Here is an 18,644-nt window from a genome sequence, read left to right on the forward strand (position 1 = left end):
TTCCTGCAAATGCAGCTCAGTTAATTTCTGTCAGTTTATTCATTCCGTAAATACAGTTAAGTGTCTGACTGTTCAAAGTGATGGGAAGAATCCTGCTATGGCCTTTCTCTAACATTGTGAAACAAAATACCTGGGTAGATTATTTCTTTCAGCTTGACTTGTGATCAGATGGAATGCAGTGTTTGGATCAAAGCCTGTTTGCTGCATTGGGGGAATTAAGTAATGTAGTGCTGCCATTACAAACACTGAATTTCTTAATTGGCAAAACATGTCTCAGTAGGACTTTTTTATAATAGCTTGGCATGTCTGTACCAAAATAAATCTTTTCTTGTATTAGCCAGTGCATGAGGAAGCCATATTCAAAACCATAGTATTATCTATGATAGTAGTGAGTCTAACTCCAGAGATGCAGAACAGGGGGTTCTTCCCTCAAATTTTTTTCAGCCAAGACTGCTGCCTCTGTTTGGCAGCAATATCCTTTGTCTGAGTGAAATATCCTGGAACAGTGAATGGGGATTTCTTACTCAGAGTAGAGTGATAAATGAAACACAGCTGACCATTCTTTATCAACCAAGCAATGCAACCAAGTGATACACAAATGCAAAGGCTCTTCCCCTTTTATAATGCTGGCTCAGTAATTACTGGTTATGTGTCTGGTTGTTAAGGTTAGGTGCTTAGCAAGTTAGGAGAAGTCAGAATTGCTTGCTGTTGTGTAGAGATACAGAAAATTGGGACTATAGGAGGTGCTTTAGTCCATTCCCTTTGTTCTGAGATGGGATAGTGTATACATTGCTGTCTCTGAGTGATGCTTGTATGGCCTTTTATCAACATCCTCCAACAGAACAGATTCCTCTGCCTCCTGAGGTATCTTGTCCTAACCTTATAGTTAGGAAATGCTTCTTCATAGTAACCCTGAAGCTGTTCTGTATGAACTGAGAGAGTAATTTCTTTGTCTTACCCTTTGTTAGATTTGGAGAGCAACTGATCAATATCCTTGTACAGTAACATTGTACATATTTGAACACTATTCCAGTACCCCTTCTTACCACCCTCCCTCCGTTTTAGGCCTTTTTGTGCTAGGCAAAACCCAGTTCTTTCAGTATTTCTCCATAGTCCATTCTTTTATGTATGTGATCATTTTTCTAGTCTTTTTCAGGGCTTTCTCTGGTTTATCTACCTCAACATGTCATACAAAAATGCGCTCTGTCCGAGATCTCCACAGAACTGGCTAGTGCTTTGCATATAACTTTAAGAATATAGGGTGGCAGAGACTGGCTAACAAAAAGCACCCATCTTGATGCAGCCTGTCTTGTTCACAGAGAATATACATATTCTTAGAGTTAGAAGGTGTTTCGAATTTGCTGTGAAATTTTTGCCTGTTTTCCCCACCAGGATAAAAAAACAGTAGGTATGACCTTTTAGTTAGGAGGGGCTATGAGTAGAGTCAGGATAGTTTTTGGTTTAGAAGCAGTTCAGGCTTTGAGGGAGAAAGAGTTCGCCTTTTATTGTTAGTGAGTTACTAATTTTGTTTGCATTGTTCAAAGAAAACAGTGGCTAGGTTTGATCTGAGGGAATCATAGGCAGGGTGAATGCACAAGGTACTCTGAGTGGGCTCAGTCACACAAAGTGCCCGGCATTCTGCCCTGATCCAATTAAAAACTGAAACGTGTTTAATTGCAGTTTGAGTCCAGGGAGACCGTTTACTTCAGTAAGGGTAAGCATGTGGATAAATGAATTCTTATATCAAGGCAGAGTGCTAAGCACCTCACGGCATCAATCCTCCTGTTTGTTATTGTTTTCACATTACTCCTCTTCACTATACACTCTTCTGCCAAAGCTATTAAAGAAGCCAACATTTATTTGACCCTGCAGTTTCAGCATAAGTTGCTTGCTGATGGAATTTGCCCTTTAGGAGAACTAAGGGCATTTTAGATTTCCCTTGAAGTGCATGATTATGATATTTGATAGATTTCCAATGTTACTTCTGCCTGTTTGCTCTTTATATTGTTTGTGAAAAGCAAAGGAGAGTTTTTCCATGGGTTAACAATAGTTAATGTCCTTCGATAGGAAGCTAATGACATTACTGTTGTGTAGCAGTGCTGTGAATGCAAGAGAAAATGCCTTAATGTGTGATATTATCTGTCTAGTTTTGCTAATGCAGCTGCAGAGAAGGAGCAAAATGTTCTATAGCCATGGAGGCATTGTGGACACCCAGATGAAACGTGGAATATATTGACATGTGATGGGGGAGGCTGATACTCATTCTTTTAACTCAATACAGTGTCTCAGCACAGAGTTGAGTATTCAGTGTCCTTTCTTAAATAACAGATTGTTCCAAAAGGAACAAAACCAGCAAAATATGCTTTCCTACTGACTTTTGTTCGGTGTCCCAGTACCTCCCAAGCTTGTCTGTTCTGTCTGTTACGCCTCTCCACAGCACCCCGCGATCCCTCCCATGTCTCAGTTCTCCTCGCCTTCCCACCCCCTCATTTCTCAGGCTCCCTCTCTGACCTGCTGCCTGGGCAGAGCGGTGTGCGGGGCCATTGGCTGGCCAATACATGTGTGCTTTTGGCCAGGCAGCTGCTGAGCTGCTGCTGGAGAACAGCTGACTTCTTGCTTTTCCCTCAGTGGGGGCATTAACGCCTGCTGCCAATTTTTACTAAACTCATTGGAAATCAGAATCTTTCTGGCCTCTAAGCCCGCTGTTAAATGTGGCTGAAACTGAGTAGAGGGTTCTGAATATGTACGGGAAGGGCTACGTGCATCTACAGAGGCCTTTTTTCCTTAGGTAACCAGAAGAAGCATGAAGTGGGACTGCGTAAAAGGAGATTTTTTTTCTATGAATCAAAATAAACATTGCCATGTTTTAGCTACAATTTTGTCAGGACTAGATTTCCTTTAGTACTGCTTGTGAAAGTTGTGAAGATAATGGTATTGCCTTCTTATTTTACCTTTTATCAAAATGGTGAAACTGACTGTCACTAAAAATAAAGTTGAACATGAGGCCATGTTGGTTTTATATCCATTTCTTAGCTGTTTCTTATTCATCTCCCCTTATGTATAGGGAATGACATGTTAAGAATGTCATGCCTGCAAGCTAAATCTACATCCTATGTTGCCCAAGGCTAGTGGGATTCCTCTTTCCTGTTATTAGCTTCAGTGCTCAGTGGTGTCCATCCTGTGCCTCTGAAGATTGAATTTCCTGCCTGCTTAATATACACTGATACTCGACATGATTATTGCTGTAACCCAGGATATGTGTCACTTGCCTCTTCCTTGAAATACTAAAAAAAAAAACCAAAAAAAAGTGTTTTTCTTTGACACGAGTGTTTTACTACAGTTCTTTGAGGGCAAAAGGTAAGATAGGACAGGAAGTAGCTATTATCATTGATACACTGTACAGAGAGAGTATCTCTTTGTAATCTTAAAATGGATATTCAAACTGGAAGCAGACAAAACCTCATTGAAACTAGTTTAATGCTGCCTCTGTGGCAACAAATTGTTTTTGAGAAATTTAGTTTTCAATACTGAGGAGGCTGTATCATATTCAAATTGTTTGTATACTGAAGGAGAAGTGGCTGGGACTGTAGTTGAGTTTTGTTTCTTGCTTTTCCTAGTGCTTGTTCAAATCTCACTTGGGCTTTGCTGTCATGAGAGAAAGTTACTGGAATGTAATAAATGTTTGGCATATTAGGTGAAATAAATTTCACAGTATCAGCTAGTCTCCTGCTGGGCACCAATCGATGCAGTAATAGGGGGAAAACTGCACCTGGGGAAAATATCTGTACTGTCCTTTATGGAAGTGGAATTTTGTAATCCAGGACTTTCAATTTACCATCTCCCCACTGTAAATTCACATTGAAAATGAGACAGCATAAAAAGAGAGCATTGCTTCCTTTTCCAGAATGCACAGAGGTAATTTGCTTAAGAAAGAGTGCTATCCTTGACAGGGGTGTGTTTTACATGTAAGTGCAAGTTGTCTGTTTGATACTACCCTAAGAGCACATGGCAAAGCAAAAATGAAGAGTTTTGAACTCAGGCATGGTCATTAGTCTAATGCACTGGGATGGCTGCTCAAAACTTGAAGAAATAAGTTTTTAACTAGTTTAGTACGCTGTATTTTTCTGTATCAAATTCTTCCAGAGCTTCCTTATTTATAGGAAAGAATCTGAATATATAATCCTTTAAAATCATGGAAACTCTAGGTTGCACAAGACTGGATGTTTGCATTGTGCTCTTTAGTGAATCTGGAAGAAGCAAGATCATTTTATTTTGGGGAAAGGATGGGAACAAAAGCACTGAACTGCTCATTGGGCTTAATTTACCTCACTCTTGGGTTGTGAGGTATTTAGCTTACTGTCCAGAATTAACACAATCATCATCTTAAATTATAGGTTCCTTTCAGTTTTTAAGGTTAGTTTTCATCCATATGTGCTAAAGTATATATAAAGGGAAACACTTCAGCATTTCTTAATGAATGCCTTATGCATAAGTGTTAATGTGCATATAGCGTGACATGCATGTAAATGTGTTAGGTTGTCTTTCGAGTTTAGCATTGCAACTGAATGTCCTCCCTTCCAAACTGTTTTGTCAGGAGGCATAGTATTTACAAATGTGCAAAGAGAAAAGTTTTTTTTCTGCTAAAAGGCGTTGTTACAAACCTCTGGACTTTGAGAGAGAAAATACTAGTGCAGATTAATAATGTCATTAAAAATTAATGATAAGATTAATAGATAACATTAAGACGTTAATTACAAGAACCTAAGTTATAGATCACTTGGGAAAGCATATGCTGTTACTTCCTATGCTGACTCTGTGTTATGAGATATAAGAAGTGAAAAAGTGGACAACTACATTCTATAACAATTGAAAGCCATGCATTTGGTTTGCATCATAACTTATTACACTGTTTTGAAGTTCAGAGGCTGAGTGTATGGCCTCTTGATCACAGGTTTTACTACTGTCTTAAAAATACCTGTTAACGCCTGATAATCAAGAGAATGAAGTGAAACTGCAGTTATTTTTGTCTAATCTACCATATATGCACTAGGTGGCACTGTTGGAGTGCAAGAAGGCTGTTAGTCAAGATTTCGTCTTTTATGTTTGCTGATTTGTATGTATTTTCCTCATTGCTGGAGAAGAACTGTATTAGGAAAAGAACATTTCTTTCTCTATTGGCAAATACAGGAGTAGTCATGTAGTAGCTCAGCATACACCATACATCATCAATACCTGTGCATACCTGTTTTCTTTTTTTCTGTCTCAATAGATGTGGATTTATGTATGCAGTGTTTATTGTAACAGGAATTACGCATATAAGTTATAGCACAGCACACAGAAAATGTCTTGGGAGGTAATTTTGTTGCAGACAGTATTTAGAAAGTAATATTTTGGTGCATGTTTACTTATCAGCTTATTCTGTGACTCTGTGAAGATTACCTTGAAAATTTCCCAGTGGACTATCTTTTGGATGTGGGCTTGGGTTTGGTGCTTCTTCTGAATTATAGAAAGGGTACGTGCAGTTTTTTTGGAAAAAAATATTGGTGTGATTTTGCAGAAACCCCTCTTGACTGATTCAAGTGGAGGTATTAACTTTTCTAATAAAACAATATTCTCATAAGAAGTAAATGCTGAAGAAAATTGCGTTATGTTTTTAAGTTAAAAAGAAACTCTGACATCTGAATTCTTTCTAAATTTTTCAACCTCATATTGCTGTTAGGCAAGTCAGATTTTAAGTGAGTAGGTTGCTGCGATCGATATCCCTGTGTTTAAAACATTTCAATAACAAACCAATTCAGAAAAAGTTTGAAGTGACACCAATTCTATCATTCTCTTCTATTTGTACTGAAACCCAAGCTACAGTGTAGGTTAGTGGTTATTCATATCTCTCTCTTCTGGGTAGAAAAGTTAAGTTTTTGAAAGAAAAGACCATTATTCTGTGGGGTCCAGTTTTATACACTGCCTGCTTTGCCTCTCCTTGTCTCCTGCGCTGTGGTGTGTGATCCATCCTTTTGTCCAATTTGCCTCATGTGTCTTTTGCTTACCAGACCAGGGACACAGTCAGGAGAACTAGGGAGGTGACTGTCCCCCTCTGCTCGGCCCTCATTAGACCTTGCTTGGGTGCCACATCCAGTTTTAGGCCTCCAGGATGGGAAAGACACTCACGGAGTGAGTTCAGGGGAGACCCTGAAACAGCAGGGCCAGAGCAGTGGCCCTGTGAGGAGAGGCTGGAGCATGGGGCCACTTGGCCTGGGGAGGACAGCGGTGGGGCTGCCTCAATGGAGAAGGCACTGAGACAAGGGGGGCTAGCTCTGCGCAGGGCTGCCTGGTGGGAGGGTGAGGGACAATGAGCATAAATGTGAACAGGAGAGGTTCAGGCTGAATATGGGGAAAACCTTTTCCCTGTGAGGTCAGTGCGGCGCTGTAGCAGGTTGGCCAATGAGGCCACGCAGGCTCCATCCCTGACGGTTTTCAAGGTCAGGCTGGACACAGCCCTGAGCAGCCTGGTCTGAGCTAGACCTGACCCTGCACTGAGTTGGAGGTTGGACTAGAGACCTCCCTAGGTCCCATGCAAACTGAATTATCCTGTGATCTTGTGATTTATCACTTAACTTGCTTCAGTTCTACCTATCCATTTTTCCCATTATATAGATCACTTTTCTCCTCTCACCTTTTCCATTTTTCATGGACCTTATTTAACCAGAAGATTGTATCTCTCTGGTGAAGTTTTTTGTGAGCCTCACTGGCAGTTGGAAGTTGTGTTGCTGTGAAACAGCAGTTCAGGGAAGCCACAAGGGGCCAGCAAGTTTTTCACCAACAGAGGAATAAAGAAGGACCTTGGGGCAGTGGGACTTTTGGGAGCAACACATATTGGAAATGAGCACAGGGACCTGGCTGATCATGTTCCTGCTGAGACAGGAGAACTCCTGCTCTATATCTGGGATATGTCAAAACCATTCAGCACTGTGAGGAAAGATTTGAGGGCAGGAAAAAGCGTAAAAAGAAATCTTCCAAAACTCTGGATATAGTTGGGATTTGGATTGAAGCGATTAGCACCTTATCAAGATTTACATAAACTTTTAGAATTCTTCTGTGTATGATTTATATAATGAATGCAGTTTTATTTATTTATGTATTTGCTTTCCTCTGGCAAAAATTAAAGGACAGGAAACTCACAAGCCGGGTATTTACATAATGATGTTATCTCAAAGGATAAAACTGAAACATTATTTTAGAATGGTTAATTTATAGTTTTTTCCTATTTTGAAACTGTATTTGTCTTTTTTGCCTGTGTGTCTTGTTTAATGGTTTTTGTTGAACATTTTAAGTTTATAGTTGAAATTTCCAAACCCTTGAAGTGACAATAATTTTGGTGTTGGCTGCTTTGGAGCCTTTTTTCTACCCTGTAGCTGCAGGAGGGGGCCTAGTTTGACTTTGATCAGTCATGCTATGTTACCAAAATAAGCCAATAAGTATTCATATTGGAAAGGGAGATCCTTAGTGGAATGACATAATTGGAACAACAATAAATAAGTCTTGCTGTCTTTGTTATAGTGGATTTCACCCCCATTCCATGTAAGGCTCCACCGCCTCCAAAGATAGAAAAGAAGTTTCCACCATATACTGGATTTGGTTCTGAAGAGGATTCTCTATGCTCTTGCCTGGGTCTGCTTCCCAAGCCTCCCCAAAAAGATTTCAAGAAATTCATGGAGAAAGACAGGTATTTCAGTGAAAAATAATTCCAGCCTTTTGTATTATTATTCCTTTTGGTGAAGGAGATGGGTGTTAAGTAGGGATGTAATTTTTCAGCAAGGTGTGACTCTTGCTGGACTTACAAGGGACAGGTATATAAGGACTGGTTTAGTGACGTGATATTCCACTTTTCTCTGATCTTGGCAAAATTTATCTTCTCAGAACGCAAATATTTTGACTCCCCATTGCTCTGGCTCCTTCCCTTCTGCCGTCTTCAGTGGAAGCTGGATGGAAGTCTTAGTCCAACAGTAATTCTGAATACTCCAACTGTCCATCACTGATTTGTTGACTTTCTGGCATTTACTTTTTTGTCTGCTGATTTTCATGCAGAGTTTACTGTAGCAATATTAAAACATTAACCCTTTAATTTCCATTATGACATGCCTTGTCAGATGTAGAATCTCCATAAAAGAAGAAAGGTATTAGAAAAAGACTTGGCAATGTATTGCTAGTGTATATAGTGGTACTGTAAATCATTTTAAACACAATCACTTGGCAAATATCCAGCTAGCGAGATCGTCTGATGGACCTGATTTCATGGAGGTGATCCTATTATATATATATTGTTATTCAGAATTTGATTTGAAAATGCACACATCTAAATATGTTTTTCCTTTACAAATTTTCTGGAATTAAACTTGAGAGTTTGATTTGTAACTGAATTTGAATACAAATTCATTCCAGACCTGTAGCAGAGAAGTAATTTTCCCCTGAAAATAGTTCCTTTCTATCTGGCTGAGCCTGGTTGGTTCTGTTAATTTAAGCTCAGAATAATTTTTGACAAAGTAGGAACCTTATCCCATTTCCCTTCTTAGTCCAGGAATAACATAATTAATGTATTTTACAAAACTCAGGAGAATGTATCTCTAAGTAATGGAAACTTTCCTCACACTGTTTTTAATTCCTTAGCTCTTCTTTTGCTTTTCTAGAAACGGTCTGGAAAGTAACATACTGCGCTTTCTTGCAAAACTTATTACTGATAGCCCTATTGACAAGGAGCGGAAATTCATTATTTCCTATTTTCTGAGTGATGACACCATTTCAGTTTTTGAACCTATACAGCGAAACACAGGTAAGAGGTAGCAATATTTTGCAGTCAGTCCCAGTTGTCCTGCTCATTTGCTTACAAATTACAGTAAACATTGTGGCCAGACTCAGCACTAATAGAAGCAGGGATGTGGCCTTTTAAGTGCGATGGGAGTGACATCAGCAGGTCTACTGTGTTAGCTTGCATGGTTGCTTGTCATAATAATTCATAATCTTCATCACTCACCATAAAGCTTTTTATTCTATGATAGCACTTCACAACATCCTTTGGGAAGTGGAAGTTTAATATATTAGAATTTTTATTACTCTTTAATTTGCAAATTTGACCTTTTAACAATTGCTTTTTTTGTAGGTTAAGTACAGGAATTGTAATGGGTGTTAAATAGGGACAGGCAATTTAAGACATTAAGAATGAAAGAGTAAGTCCTTTGTTTTGCAAGATTGTCTTATGGTGTTATGGTACCTATATAACAACCCTTGTATAGAAGCATCTCATGAAAGCAAAAGAGCTGTGATTTTTTTTTAATATACAATATCATTAATAATGTACTGTTGGGCTTGTAAAGAGTGGAGATTGTTCTGTGCTAGTGTCTGTACATGTTTATGTGTGTCTATGCGTGTGTGTGCATGTGTGTATAACACTGATCTGAATTTCAGGAGCCAGATTGCCAGTGTTTTAGTGGCAAATACTTTATTGCTCCTCAGTTGTTCATCACATTTATCCTATTGCTGGAGCATGGTCCCCGAATGCTGTCGTGGTTAAATTCTTTCAGTGAGTGTTGTCTGTTGTAGGCTGCCTCCAACTGAGGATATGAAGGGTTCTGTGATTTCCAAGCATCTTTTATTTCCTCACAGTGTCATGTGCATGGATGGAAGGATACAGCACTGGGAAGAATAGCAGAAAGCCATTTAACTCAAGTAACTCAAGAGATAGGGGAGCCTTGGTTAAACATGTTCCTATTGGAGAGATTAGTGTATTTCTCTGAAGACCACAAAACATCTGTGGCAAAAGCTTCAGAGCGGTTCACATCCAGAACTGCTCTGGCACCACTCAACTTTTGTGAAGGAGAGACTCTTACAAAATCTGCTGTCAGTCTCTGATAAAATCCTAAGGAGAAAAAATTAGAAAATCACAGTCTCTCAAAGACAGGAGAAAAAGAGTAACAGAAGTTTTCCTCAGTTATGTTGTCGTGCTCTTGTAGAACTTCCTGACTAGTTCCTTTGATACTGCTTGAATTGCCCTATACCAGCTTTTTGGTACAAAGAGCCTTAGTATGGTAATTCAGGTATGATGGTGACCAGCTCACAGCGCTCAGTATTGATCTATTTGGTACTCCCAGCGCACTGTCTGGAACAATGACTATCTTAGGGAGGACTGCTCATTCTTCCCTGGTTCAGACTCTGAATACCTTCAGCTGGTGGCAGCAGTTGACTTTCTGAGTCACACTCAGCTTCGAGTTAAGGACAGGGTATTCTTGCAACCATATTCTAAGTTTTTAATGAAAATGTTTTCTGATATTAGTCCATGTCAGACCTGTGATGAACATCACATTCATAAAAACTGAAGGTGTGATGAATGTCTACACCTTATGTATTCTTAAAGAACTCTTTCTGTGCCAGTGATGCTGCTAAGTCATTTCGAGTGCAATAGATTTATAGGAAGGCTTGAACTTTTTCAATGCAAAGAATTCCTAATGGCATCTGTGTTTGTATCAAAGTATATTATGAATGCATAAATATGGACCCCACCCTTAACTTGAATACAAGCAGTTCTCTGAGAAATGTTTTGAAAATGTGTAGAGCATCTGCCTTGGCTTCCATGAGCATTCTCCATTAGCCCTGCTCCACTGCAACATAAAGATTTAACACTGTTTAGGGCAGCAGTGTCCTGTCACCATTATTTAATTAGTTTCTTGCTATCCAGTGGTTAGTAATTTGTGCAGCTTCTTTTGAATGACCAACAGCTGTACGCTCATATATCGACAAGCATTCAAAGAATAGTTGCTTACGCAAAGGTGTATGTTGTTTTGATGTATATGGTGTATGTGTGTGTTTGTACATATATATAGGTGCAGATACATGGATATATGGTGTATGTGTATATAGATAAAGATAAATATGCATATGTGTGGTTTTATTATAAAATGCTGCTGTGAGCCTCAAGAACAGCTGAATTCTGCATTAGTGAATGACTCAATGTTTGACTGGCTTTCTTTGCTTCTGGACACATGAAGGATGCTAAGGGTACATCTACACTGCTAAATTAAAGATGTCCAGGAAACAGTTTGAATCTTGGACCCGTGTCATCTGTATTGCCTAACTGTTAGTTCACTCCTGGTTTTCCTTTGGATCATTCCAATTAGACAAAGCTCCAGAGAGTTCAGGGCCCCTTCTGGAGGATGCTTAACTAGGTTTGGCTTGCTTTGCCCTTATCAGTCATCTAACACTATCCCAGCAGGTTTTGCACATTCAGACATCATTTGCAGACCCAGGGGTTGCAATACATACCCTCAGTTTCATGCTATAAAACACCTCTCTGTGGGACCACAGCACAGCCTTCACATACCATCAGGCAGTTTGAACATGCAAAAATAATAGCTGTGTCCTAAGACCTCAGGACTATCACATAGCACCCATAGCAGACCCAGGGCCAAGCACTGTGCCGTGCAGATGTGGTCAGTCAGTCACGCCCTCAATAGCATGGATGTGAGGCCAGAGATTACTCCCTGGCTTCCTTTTATTTTGAAATGAGAATATATGGTAGGATTGCAGTTGGGATCCCATTAAGTATTTCTAGTCACCAAAATCTGAAACAATAAACTGGGCAAGTTTGCACACCAACAGTAATAAATGTTTTAAAGTATATACAAAAGGTAAGTATCAATAAATGGCTCTTTAAGTTTCCAGGGATGTTAAAGTTGTTGGTTTAGCTGACGCTTTCAGAGATGATATAAAGGTGAAGTGGAAGAAGAGTGAAGAGATCATTGGATGTGGCTAAGAACTGGCCATTGGGGAGCTCAGTGAGAACAGCCTTGAAGAGGCTGGATGAGAAGTAGAAATGAGGGGGGTAGAGCAGAAGTTGGAAAGAGGCCTGGGATTGCAGAAGTTTCTTTATTCTCATTTCCTTCTTTTCTTTCTCCTCCCTTTCTCTTCTCTCCTTCTGCCCTCTCTCCTTTTTAATCATGTCTGAAGGAAAAGAGACCGAGTTTCTTTGGGGTGAAGAATGAGAAGGCTTTGCAGAGGTCAGATGTGAGAGGTTAGAAAAAATAGGTAAGACACGCAGAATGGGAGTGAGAAGAACCTTGTGTGAGGAGGAAAGTGGTGTGAAAAGGATGGGGCAGGAGAAAAGTAACTTTGAACAGATCTTGGAGAGGGGATGAGTTAAAACAGTAACTGGTTCCCAGAATAACAATATCGATCTTGTGCACAGGTTCAAAGGGCTATTTTTTCCTGTTTTATTTTCATGAATTTATACAAATTGGCAAGTAAAAATGTTTCAAGTCCCAGTCCTAAAACTTAAAGTTTTAAAGTTGTTCTTTTCTCGGTACAGTAACCTGAAGGTTGCAGGGAAGTTCTTTATGCTTTTAGTAACACTGCAGAACTGGATTTGAAGTGCACAGGGTTGGACATCTTGAAGCACTTGTTGAGATGGGGGGTCAACACATAAGAACTTTGGCTCCCCATGAAGGAGATCCTAACCCCTTTTTTTGCTCTGTGTAAGACCAAGCTAACAGCTGTACAAACACGTGCAAAGACTGATCTGATCTTAATGGAAGCGGGTCTTTGATTGGGGTATTTATTTTGTGCTTTGAGCCTGACTCTTGTAGATTTCCATCAAAATTTCTCATCAGATTTCAGTGTAAATTCTCTAACCTAATGAGATACGTTTGGTTAATACACTTGAAATGTACTAACTGAAAACATTTAAAAATAATTATCAAAGGTATTAAGGTAAGTTTCCAATCAAATTGCACAAGGGCAGGAAAATACAGAGACAAAAGTGAAATGCCAGTCTTACAGAGACCAGTTTTGTTTAAATATTACAAAGAGTTGCCAGGATTATATAACCTAAAATTTTGTATTTGCTTTAATACCTAGGTGAAAAGGAATGTGTTAAGATTAGAGTTACGTTAGTGATTTGAATCATTTTTGAATTTAATCTAGACCTGACCATTACCTTACTGTATTTTTTTGTCTTTTGCTTTTATGATGCTAGTGAGGCAATTAAGTAAGACATCTGATCCAAACTCTGGTTTAATAAGTAGTTTAGATTTCACATTCGTTTATAATTTTGACCATAAATGGCATTTTATTACACTGCTCATCAGCCATTTATGGGACGTATCACTAACTAATATGTAAGACATCATTAAACATTACTAAAGTATGCATTTTGGCTTTTGGCTTGGAAGCTGAAATATAAACAGGAAACGAACACCAGGCACTTCAGAGTTGGTGTAGGGCACATATCCTGATGAAACAAAACACTTGACAGACTGTTTTATGGAAAACTTGGTAAATGTGATGCAATCCTGTGGTGCACCATAAGTTATTAATAGAAAGAAAAATGTTCCTTTTAGTATCTTATATGCCCTTGAGCAGTGTGTGCTGTTTCCAGTGACATGAATAAAATCATTATAACATAAAAAGAAATAATCTGACATATCAAACTCACAAAGGAAATAACAGATGACAATTAGTTTGCATTGCCAAAACAGTATGTGGAAGCTAATGTCATGCCACTCTTGATTTTTCATATTGAAAAGCCCTTAAAAACAAGTTAGAATTACAGTTAGAATTATGGTGCACCAGAAATCAGGTTCATAGTAGGACTGTATTATCCTAAATTGGAGGGGGCGTTGGGTTTTGGGGGGTTTTTTTTGGTTTGTTTTTGTTTTTTACTTCAACAGTTGGAGGATAATTGCCTGCATCTTACATTTCTCAAGCGTCAGTCCCAAAGCTGGTGACAGGGTTGTGGGAACCATTTGGAGAGGCAGATTTCTGTCACATTTTAAAGAAAAGACAAAAAAGGAAGGTGTTTGGTGAGCTTTCAAATGAGACTTCACAGAATCTGCACAATGTAACTGTTGCTGTGGACACTAGCAAAGACAATTCTTGTAGCGTTGAGAAGAGTAGGGATATTAAGAGACAAGAAACTTCAGGATGAAAACTAATATTTAAATACAAACCAGCTGGTTTGGGGTTATTTATTGATTTATTTTGTGAGTTGTTTTCTTCCAAGCAAAGCCACAATTAATTATTTACAATTCTATTCCCATAGGGATACTTGGTGGGAAGTTCTTGGAAAGAGGTCGCATTAAGAAGCCTGGGCAGGAGCTCTTTAAGAGTCAGCCATCTGAATACTTCAAGGCTCAGAATCTGTTTGTTGGAGCCAGAGTTTGTTTCCATGGTCACAACTTTCTTTTGGTGGATGCTGATGAGTATGCTTTCAACTATATGGAGAAGCATGCAAATGAGGTGAAGCTGTCTCTTGCAATTTTTTGTTATCTTCCAGAGCTGTATCTTATCTATATCATATTTTTTCAGAATCAATTATAACTAGTTTCTTCACCCCAAAGTCCAGTTGATGTTGAAAACACAGGAAATGCCATGCTGCATCAGATGAATGGTCCATTGAGCCCAGTGCTGTGTCTTTAGCAATGGATTTAGGAGATACTAGCTAGGGAGAGCATGCAAGCCTGGTGACTTTTTATAGTGCATTCCCTCCTACTCCCTCCACACTTCTTGTATTAGGGGTTGTTAGAAGGTATATCCTTGCCTGTTCCTCTAGAGAATGTTTATGGACCTATTGTCCCTGAACTGGTCTAATCCCTCTTTGAACCTATACTGTCTGCTTCCACAGCTTTCTTTGGCAGCAAGTTGAAAAGTTCACTGCCTACTATGTAAAGAAGTATCTGATGAAATAAGTATCTTTTATCTGTTTCAAACCCACCTCCTACTAGTTTCAATGACAGTCCTAGTGTTGTGGGATTTGGTGAAGATCCCTATTCAGTTTATGCACCACCTTTGTGATTTTGTAAACTTCAGTCATGCTCCCCCCTCAGCCTAATCCCTTCCAGATTAGAGTCTTTGCCTCTGTCTTTGCAAGGCAATTGTGAGATGCAGAGACCAGAACTGTGTGCAGTTCTCAAGATATGGGAATATCCAGTTTAGAGTCTTGCTTATTAATGAGGCTATTTCATTTTTGACTCGGTTTATGTGTGTTCATACATAATTTATCTGTCAAAACATATAATTTGTGATATTGGAAATTCATTTCACAGCCAGGAATTCAGGTTTACTCTTTGTACTGTGTTTCACTGTCTTTTGCTTTTGCCTTCGGAGGGGAGAGCAATATTTAACAGAGAATTGGGGTATCTTTGGTGATATATACTTTATGTTACCAGTCAATAGACAAATGGCTAGTAAAATAGCCTTTGTTAGCTAAAAACATGTAAGTATTCAATAGGAAGAAATGCATTGTCCTACGGCAGTTGTCACAGAAGTCAGAAAAAGAAGGGATACAGAGATGAAGAACCACAGGGTTTAACAACCTACAAGATACTCTTCTCTGCTTTTTTTGTGCAGACCTTTTGTGGGTAGAGAAAGGAGAAGGTCTGAGTTCAGGTTTTGCTTGTTCCCTGTCTGCCACCTCACCAAATCCTCCAGGATGCCAGTAGGCCTAGAGTAGCTTTGGGGACTGAGAGTGTCAATCTTGATCCCATTGTGCTGCTGAGATAGAAGTGGATGCAGCCTGAGTCTGTACTGCCTTTGGACCACACGTGCTGTGCACACTCAAAAGAAAATAGCAGTCCTGTGTTGTTTCTTTGTAAAATAGTGGGGGCTAGCATCACCTGCCTTCTCTGGAATAATGAGGAAGGGCTACAAAATACTTGTTGATGTAAAAAACTGTGACAACTTAATGTTTTAAGCAATAAAATACAAAGCTGTATTTCTTTACTGCTGAACGCTTAGTACTCATAGTACGATCAAGATAGAAGGTATTGTCCAAAATGGAGAATGCACAGTTAAATTGTAAGTGTTCTTTGGAACTGCTGTTTGCATTGATTAATCTCGAAGGAAATTGATGAGATCTCATTTTCTCAGAGTGAGTGATTGTATATTATCAAAATAAGATCTGCAGAATGTGAAGAAGCAGCACTGAAAAATAGTTCTTTGAAGTGAATTTTGAGATGTGCTTCACACAGTTAAGATTTCAAAACAGCTGATGGAAAAGAAAGCAGATTTATTCTCCTAATGATAGACGATTCATTCACATCCTTTGAATAGAGTTCCAGAAGTAAGGACATACCATGCTTTCCTCAGTTCATCGGGGATTCCATGCTCAAATCACAAGAACTCCAGGAAAAGTTAGAGAAAAGCAGAGATGAAAAGAGGAAGGTGGTTTGAAGAAGAAGAAGTAATTCTAAGATGACGATTTAACACTTATTTCTTAAATTAGAAAACAATTCTTTTACCTTTCCTATTGAGTAGACAAGTTTTCCTTTCAGCAGTACCTCCTCTGAAAACGGGTGAAATAAATTCAGATGGAATGTTTTTCTTCTGGAAAATGCCATTTTGCCCACACTTCTCTAGGCATATGTTGAGTTAGACAAAAATTTGATTAGATAAATGTGTTGAGGTGGGAATTGGTTTTGCTATCCTTGAAACATTTCTTTGACACTTACCATATGAAATATTTGGAAGTTTTAATTTTCCATTTCAAATTTGTTTTTATTTTATTGTATTTAAATTAAGGGGAGGGGGGAAATCAAGGGGAGGGGGGAAATCAATGAGTCTTTTCATTTTAATTGTGACCTGATATGAAAATAACATGACATATCTAATTTTGAAAACATTTCAGCGTTCTTAGTTTCTTTTCCAATTTGAGAAAAAAGGATAAATTTAGAAAGTGTAAAATTGCTTGCAAAACAGAACATTTGGGTCCTGCACAATTTTACCAGTACTATCCAGGTCTGAGGAGGATTCTTTCAAAAGAAGCATCACTGTGCCTCCTTGAAAATGAATTCATCATCTCTGAAACAGTCTCAATCGTTCAAACTTTGTAGTCTTCTGTTGTACAGTCATAGAAGTTGATTTTGCTTCCATTGAAATCAACATAATAACCACTGACTAAGCATAAGCAAGACAAACAAAACCAGATTGTGACTACTAGAGTGACAGCCATTACATGGGAAGGAGTGAAAGTGGGTAGGTAGTTATCTTTGTGCTGCTCAGACACATGTCTATGCAGACTTTTGGAATAAGCAGGTTAGAAAAAGATGTAAAAGTTTCTGCTTTGAAACTGTAGAGAAGGCAGGTTTTTGAAGAGACAGAGCACTTTGTCCGTCTTTAAATGCTCTGCTGGTTGCTTCTTTCTGCCCAGTCTTTTCTCAGTCTCTGTTCCTTACTTTTTTTCAGCAAAAAGATGTATGCTTACAGCCCAGAGAGTAACAGCTTTGGAAGAGAACTGAAAAAGTTGCCGTCTATATGACTTTTTGGTTGCTGGTCAAGCTGCTCCACACCACTGCTTTGCATATCATTGCATGCCAGCATTGTACCTGAAACAGTTTTGGCATGGGCAGCAACTGTCTCCTGTGAATCTGAGGATGTTGATACTGTTCTGGCAGTGTTATAGAGGCATTAAACACCTTTTTCAAGATCATTTTGAACTGATGCAATGGTATAGACAGATTTTAGCATAACTAGGAGTGAGGCTTAATCTTTATTATGATTAGGTCCTTAATACCAGTCATACCTAATTTCAAATAATTGCTAATTCAAACAGCATCACTTACTGGGAGAAATGGGAGAAATGGGAGAAAACCATTTTCAGACAGTTCATTGTACTTCACAAGCTCGGTAGAGCATGACACAATGTTAGACCATATCTGACATCCAAAGCTGGACTCAACCCCCATTTAATGACTAAATACATAGATGTTTTATATTAAAAAGGAGTATAGCAAATAAATCATTGGAACAGCCCTAACACAAGAATCTGAATATAAAGTAGAAGCTTCAGTGCTACAGTTCTGTTTGTCTACATTCAATTTTATTTTAATGGCCTAGTTAGGAAGAAATACGCATTCTTCTTACATGGCAGGAAAATCTGGTTTCTAACAAATACCAATCTGCTGATTCTGAGTAAGTAAACCAAGACTAATATGAATGAGCATTTCTTTTGGAACCATTCATTGGAGCAAAGAGTGAAAAGATTAGTTTTAACTTGGTGAAATTTATTAATAGAGAGTTAGGGGAGATGCAGCAGCATAAAACTAGGACCAGTTTATTAGATGTGTCTGAAATGTTTCCATTTCTGCTTTAACAGTACAATGCTTGAAACAAAAGTGGATGTCTTTTTATGTATCTGGAATAAGCTTTCTGAGAGTGCATGATCTGATGATTTTTGTTTAGTTTTTTATATTCTCAGTTAGGAAGAAATTTTTATTGGTAGCAGGCTTCCCTCCAAATTTAGTGCGGATTTTTGCATTTGAAATGAGACAATGAAGAAGCTAGTAATACTTAGCAGTTCAGCATGGCCCTGCATCTCCACAGCTCTTGCTGGTACATGAATTGAATATTGCCTTTCTGTCTAATCTGTATTTCTTGCTTTCCTGTGAAGTTCTCCATGGCTGATATCAGTGTCATCCTCAAGAAGCTGAAAGATATAGCAGAACCTCGTTCCCGAGAAATCAAGCAGATGTTTGCAGTCACTGATCCTGACCATACCAAGGTGACTGAGTATGACCCTTTCAGGTAAGATGGTGGGTTTTGTTCTTTAATATTTAGTGGAGGCACATTCTCCAAAAATGCATAGGGCATGACTGTTTCACCTTCTGCAT

At 38.7% G+C, this 18,644-nt stretch overlaps 1 protein-coding gene across 5 annotated transcripts in view; it reads left to right on the forward strand.

The window, feature by feature from the left end:
• EFHC2 (EF-hand domain containing 2) overlaps positions 1–18,644 on the forward strand; it is a 61,144-nt gene that overhangs the window by 25,822 nt on the left and 16,678 nt on the right. For 4 of the 5 annotated variants that reach the window (XM_026098019.2, XM_064497331.1, XM_026098020.2 and 1 more), the window contains 4 exons: positions 7,555–7,720; positions 8,682–8,824; positions 14,081–14,277; positions 18,425–18,558. In XM_026098019.2, the coding sequence (XP_025953804.2) occupies positions 7,555–7,720; positions 8,682–8,824; positions 14,081–14,277; positions 18,425–18,558 (640 nt within the window). The remainder of the gene's footprint in view (positions 1–7,554; positions 7,721–8,681; positions 8,825–14,080; positions 14,278–18,424; positions 18,559–18,644) is intronic. The other variant, XM_064497344.1, reaches the window with a different exon arrangement.

This window comes from Dromaius novaehollandiae, chromosome 1, assembly GCF_036370855.1.
Source record: "Dromaius novaehollandiae isolate bDroNov1 chromosome 1, bDroNov1.hap1, whole genome shotgun sequence".
Taxonomy (NCBI): Eukaryota; Metazoa; Chordata; class Aves; order Casuariiformes; family Dromaiidae; genus Dromaius; species Dromaius novaehollandiae.